We start from the raw sequence: 6,341 nt of genomic DNA on the forward strand, positions 1-6,341 counted from the left end.
CCCCAAACAACAACAACAACGAGCTTTATCTTGACCATACAAGTTCATACAGTATCCGGAAGAAAAGAATTGTACTCTCTTGGGGGCGCCCACGAGTAAGTCACGTGGATATGTAACCAACTAAAGATCCGACTGTGGTATTACAAAAACGAATAATTTCCTTGAACCCTTTGCTTCTCTAGAATCAAATTCTTCGTTTTGCTTTCGAGCTGGTTTTATGACCTTCGCCCCTTCTGGAAAAAACAAATTTTCCTGAGAATCTCGTGACCCGTGTTTCGTCACAAGATATGGCCATGGTCTGACAGCAATCTACCAATCAGAAATCAGCTTTGATGGACTGACTCATCAATGCATTAGCATATATAGAGGGCTCACAACTCGTGATCTTCTTTCCTCTTACCGGATTTGACCGTGGTTTAGTGTTGTATTTTACAAGGATTTGCCGCTAACAGATAAGAAGAGAAGGCTATTCGAAAAAAAAAACTAAGCAGTTACCGTTTAAGTCTACGTTGTCGGAAAGAAAATAAGAAGTATGGCTCTATCAATGTTGATTCTTCGCTCGATCGTGGCTGTGTTTATGATCACCGTACTCGCGATTCAGGTGGGTCTCTTGATTGCATAACTGTCATGTTTCCGAGAAATATTGGGTAAGAAGAGCAATTTTTTCTGGAGCAACAATGATAATAACAAATAGAATTCCCCCTCCTAATGTTAAAGGTCTTTACGTTTAGTTTACAGCAGTGTAAATTCAGTTTTCAATAGGATGTGTGCAGTGACATTATGGTCGTGGGTTCTATGTTAGGTATGTTTCCATCGTCTGGGGCTTGTACTCGGAAGTAGCGCTGTTAGATTGGACACATTTTTTTTTTAATTCTTGTGTTTGTAAACAATAAATGCACTTTTTGGTGCAAACTTTTTCATCGTTAGAGGTATAACTTGAGGAGAGCTACGCAATTTTCGATGACAAGTAATCACGCACGAAAGTTTAGCTACAAGCTGCATGCATGTAGTTGATGCACGTTATCCTTCTTAGGCAACAAAATAACCTGCACGCTTAGAGGATTTTTTTTTTTGTAAAAACATGCATCATTCTTATAGAGAGATCTAAAGAAAGCGCTGAGTTCTTTGTTTCTGATAAATGACACTTGCCATAAACATAACAATGTATGTTTAATTGAAACGTGTACAGGTCGGTGAACTCTAGACTAGCTACTTTTGAAATAGTTTTTGGATGAGAGTTCCATAACCATGGCCTAGTTCACATCTGAACTAGGCCAAAGTGTTGCTACAGCTCTAAAATAATAGCAACACTTGTAAAAGGTTTCATAAATTGACCCTTGCAAAAAGTAGACAGTCAGTGGAGGGTTCAAGAGGGTATAGGCCCTCTCCCCCTTCTCGTGGTCAAAAAGAACCTTGTTGCTGACTACTCTTGCACAAGCAACCTATAGCAGGGCTTGTCATTGCAACTGTATCGGTCGCATTTGCGACCAAGTTTTCTCCCCTTTTGCGACTAAAACTTCTTCAGCCAAGGCTTCTGATATTTTGTGCGGTCGTGGAGCCGCAAAATTCAGGTAAATCCACAAAATTCACAAAAACACGAAAAATACAGCGAAATTTGGTAAAAATATTATCAAATACATGTCTGTACAACATATGTGAAACTTATTTCAGCTATAGGGGCTATTTACTTGCCGTAAACTTACAAATTTATCTTGGAACTTTGTCGCTGAAACGTGCAAACAACGTCCCGATTATGTTGCGAAAGACTGGGCACTAGCCATTGGTTCATTTCTGGAGTGTATTGTTGTTGAAAGAGCAAATGATGACCTCTGTTAGAAAAACATTAAAAATGCTGGTCTGGTCAGCGCAAAAGCAATCGATTTCTATTGAAATTTGCCTTGAAAATAAGCACAAAGTTGGCCGTTTTTTACTGATTGCTTTTTGGTGAAGTTTGCCCTGAAAACCCCCTCGAAATCGGCCAATTTTTCCGCGAATTTGTCCCTAAAAATCCCATGAAATTTGACTTTTTCTTCTGCGACCTATCAGAAGCCGTGTTCAGCAGTCGCAACTTTGCGATCAGTTTTCACCTAAATTACGAAAGAAATACAACTTTGAAAATTTTGTGTCCTACTTGTTGTGGAGATTTGAAAATGTAGTGGTAAAATCCTGCTCGAGTTCCAAACAACACAATGTATGAACAACGTTATGAGACCCCATTACTGCAGTTCTGTTATAAACAAGTAGTATTTCATGTATGGGAACTAATTTCTACGACACAAAAATACTTTTTTGGGGAAAAAATTATAACTAAAGTTCTGTGCAACATCTGTTTTGGCTTGATTCAGACTTCTTTAAGGATATAACTCACAGTCAAACATAGACTTTGCAGTTTTGAGGTACAAGTGGAACAGAAGGGTAAATGTGCTGAAAATGTCAATGTATACACAAGCTTTGCACTATTTCTGTGAGCATGTATAATAATTAAGAGCTTGGTGTATTTAGCAAGGGCAAACATTACAGGGATTTCACATTATTAACAGACGGTAAGATTAATAATAATTTGTTTCATTTATTGAATTTTAACTTGAGTACAAATTATCATTTAACAGGATTATTTGTATGGATTGTACCTTTTCAGGATCGATCGAACGTTGTAATTTACAATCTTGATTGTGCCGTTAAAGTAATTCAGAAACTGTTTCTCAGACATTATTAGAAATGAATAAAAGCTGCTGAAATCAAGGAGTTATTAATTTATTAGTCAAAGGACTTATTAAATATTAACTTGTGCTTTGCAACTTGGTTTTGAGAATTTGTGACTAACTTTTCTTAACTGGTCGCAAAAATGCGACTTCACTTTTTTTTTGATGTCGAGCCCTGTGTAGTATGAAATTATTGTATGTTCACTTGCTGCAGTCTAGGCCTCTACTTTGGTATCTAAGCAAGTTTACCATTACATCATGTTTTCAACAGTTTACACTAGCGATTTCTATTTTCAGTTAATTAATTAAGTATAGTGGTGCAATGCTCTGGAATAATCTTTCTTTTGAGGCAAAAACAGCACAATCGCCTTCCAAATGTAAAGCAAACTTGCCTCTTCGCCTTCTGCTGGATCACTCTGATTCATTAATTATTTTCTGTGTATATTTTAAACTTAAGTTAATTATTACTCTTCAAAACTCCCGCCAGCATAGTTATATTGAAAAACTAGTTATATTGTATGCATTTTTACCTAATTAATTTTTCTCTGAAACTTTGTAACTTTTGTGATCACCATACTGCTTAGAAGTTGTTTGTGATGCGCGTTTGCTTACATCGAACCTCGAAATCAGCTTTTGTTGTGTGTGGTTAACGTAGTGAAATAAACAAGTTGATTGATTGATTGATTTAATTAACGCAAAGATCTTCCCTTTAGATTATACTGACTGACTAATCTCGATGGAATAAGAAGTGGAAAGATAAATGTTTGGTTGCCTTCCATGTAATCCATTACCACGCAAAAAGATCACTCTCCCTCCTTCCCCCCCACACACAAACGCACACACACACACACACACATTTTCTAAGTTCTTTGTTGGAAGACTATTTTAGTGGTAGCATTTTTATGATAAAACGTGATCTGTTCATTGCACAAGTGTTTTTTACTGATTATACAACAAGAAAAGCTAATGAGATGGCATCCGAGTGGAGTTGCAAGAACCAGAATTCAGGTTTTTGGGGTATTCGTCATCAAGGGAAAGGACATTTTGGTTCAAGTTAGCAGAGAATTCAAGGTGTCCAAGTTCAAGTTAACTGAGTAAAAATGACTGATAAAGTGGTGGTGAAATCCAAGGGAAATGGGACTTAGTTTGAGTTACAGTACATTTGTATTAGGGTTCTAATGTAACAGCATTAGTGTAGAAGCTATTCTGTAAGACATGTGCAAAACTGCTAATTTGTGGCTGTGCTCTAGCTCCATATGGTGGCCCCTGGCACCTTTCTTTTGCTCTTGGGTGACCAGGAAATCTTAGCTTACATGTATTTGTTACAGGTCAAAGTTAAATTCAGGTTAAAATTTTTTAATAAAGATTGAAAAACCTGCGCAGCGTAGTACTTAATGTTACTGTAATTTAAAAAAATTTAAAAATTGTAAATCTGACGCTGTTATTATAAGAATCTTAACGGATGTTTCGGCAATGCTGCCTTCTTCAGGGTATACAAGACTATAACTACCGTTAAAAAGTTCGTTAAATTAGCTCACGTGCTTGATGGCATACTCGTGCGCGCGCCACACGAAATAGCGCACTACAGCGTGCGAGTAAGCAAAAAAAAAAAAAGAGGGGGGGTGATTCACATGAAACTAAAGTCTTGGAAAGTATAAATTTTTTAACCTAGGTACCTAGGTTGAATCTCAACTTCCTTTGTCTCCTAGCCCTAATTCATGAATAATAAGGGCTACATGTAGAGAACAAAGAAAATTGAGATTCAACCGAGGTTAAAACATTTTAACCTGAATTTACTTTTGACCTCTAACATATTCATATAAATCCTATGCTGGGCAACCTGGATCTCCCTTCAGTTTTTCTTAGAGCACGGCCTTGAACCTACCAAGGCACTCATATCTGTTTTTGGTATAATTTTCTTTTCAGGTAAATTCACAGGATATGATTAAAAATCATACCAAGGGATATTGTGTTTGGTATGGTCAGTGTACACATGATCAGAAACCCAAGAACTGTCTATACAATGGGCCAGCCAAGTATCTTAATGACACTCGTGGCCAGCAAATTCTTAGTGACAGATGCCCAGAATTTCGAGGCCGTCCCACTTGTTGCACAACCAATCAGCTTGAGGCACTAACCTCTAATTTGCAAACTATGGAGCAGTTAACATCGCGCTGTCCAGCTTGCTGGAACAACATGAGGAGATTATATTGTGAATTGACCTGCAGCCAAGACCAATCACTTTTCATGGATGTGACAGAAGAGGAGTATGAGAAAAAAACAAACGTAATAACCGCAGTGGATTACTATGTATCTCCTGAATTTAAGGAAGGCCTGTTCAACTCTTGCAAAGATGTCACTTTTCCAGGAAACAATGAGAAAATTCTTAGTTTTCTGTGTGGAACTTCTGCTGCGAAATGTACACCTCAAAAATTGCTTACTTTCATGGGAAGCACAACAAATGGTTATGCTCCATTCGATATTAAGTACAGGACTAAACTTGCAGCAAACCTTACTTGGATGAATGAGACCATTTTCAAGTGTAACCAAAAATTTATTGATCCTCGGAATAACAGAACAGCAAATCCATGCAGCTGTCAAGACTGTACTGCATCTTGCCCTGTCCCACCCCCTCCTCTGCCCAAGCCAAAGCCTGAGACAATTTTTGGATTAAGCATTCTTTCTTTTAGTCTGCTAGTTGCCTATGTTATCTTTGTAGTCGTGTTCTTTCCACTCAGCATATTTTGCTCAATGAGGAAAAAGAACAACAGCTATGCTGTGGTTGCAGATAGTTCAAAGTATGGTGGAGTGTATCCTCCAGTTTCCAGTACTCAGTCAACATCCACCGATTCATCTCCAGGAATGTGTGAGCAACTTGGAGGCACGTTAGAAACTGTTTTGCGTCACTTCTTTACTAAATGGGGTGTGTGGTGTAGCTCTCATCCATTTGTTGTCATGGGGGGGTGTGCTATTATCATCATTGCACTCGCTTGTGGCCTTGTTTTCTTCACAGTTACAACAGATCCTGTAGAGTTGTGGTCTGCTCCCAACAGTGAGGCCCGCAGAGAGAAGGAGATTTATGACTCCAAGTTTGGTCCATTTTATCGCACTGAACAGCTTATTATTCGACCAACAAGAAATGTACCAGGTGGATATAAGCAATCTCCTTATGGTAATTTTGTTCCATTTGGGCCTATCTTCCATCTAGATTTACTAAATCAGGTAAGTTTATAGTGTTTATGTGCATTGTGACACTGTTACATTTTCTCTAATAAGTGAAAGCTTCCCTGTATGGTCGACATGTACATGTAATATTCTTTATCATTCTTACGAGTACATGTACGTTACTAATAATCCTGGTTAGAAGAGAAGCAATATTTTTTTTGTTATGGCACAATATGCTTTCCTCAAATAAGAATGTTTCATTTTCACATGGAGAATGCGGAAACCTACAAAAAGGCAGTCTATGAAATAAAATGTATTATTTTATACTCCATTTTTAAAAGGTGACGTCATAAGAGTTGAAAACAATAGCCAAGAAAAGTTTACAATTTTACAATGTACATGTTCCTCGCATAGGATTTCTGCATTACTTAGACTCAGGGGAGATTTTGTTGTAAGGAAGTTTGGTAAAAAAAC

The 6,341-nt window shown here is 37.7% G+C and overlaps 1 protein-coding gene across 2 annotated transcripts in view; it reads left to right on the forward strand.

Annotated features, from left to right (window-relative positions):
- Nucleotides 1-441: 441 nt before the first annotated feature.
- The window catches only part of LOC140947078 (NPC intracellular cholesterol transporter 1-like), a 30,999-nt gene continuing 25,099 nt past the window's right edge, over nt 442-6,341 (forward strand). Inside the window, exons 1-2 of one of the 2 annotated variants that reach the window (XM_073396159.1) lie at nt 442-601; nt 4,629-5,924. In XM_073396159.1, coding sequence (XP_073252260.1) covers nt 533-601; nt 4,629-5,924 — 1,365 coding nt within the window. In that variant the 5' untranslated portion in view covers nt 442-532. The remainder of the gene's footprint in view (nt 602-4,628; nt 5,925-6,341) is intronic. The other variant, XM_073396158.1, reaches the window with a different exon arrangement.

This window comes from Porites lutea, chromosome 8 (genome assembly GCF_958299795.1).
Source record: "Porites lutea chromosome 8, jaPorLute2.1, whole genome shotgun sequence".
Taxonomy (NCBI): Eukaryota; Metazoa; Cnidaria; class Anthozoa; order Scleractinia; family Poritidae; genus Porites; species Porites lutea.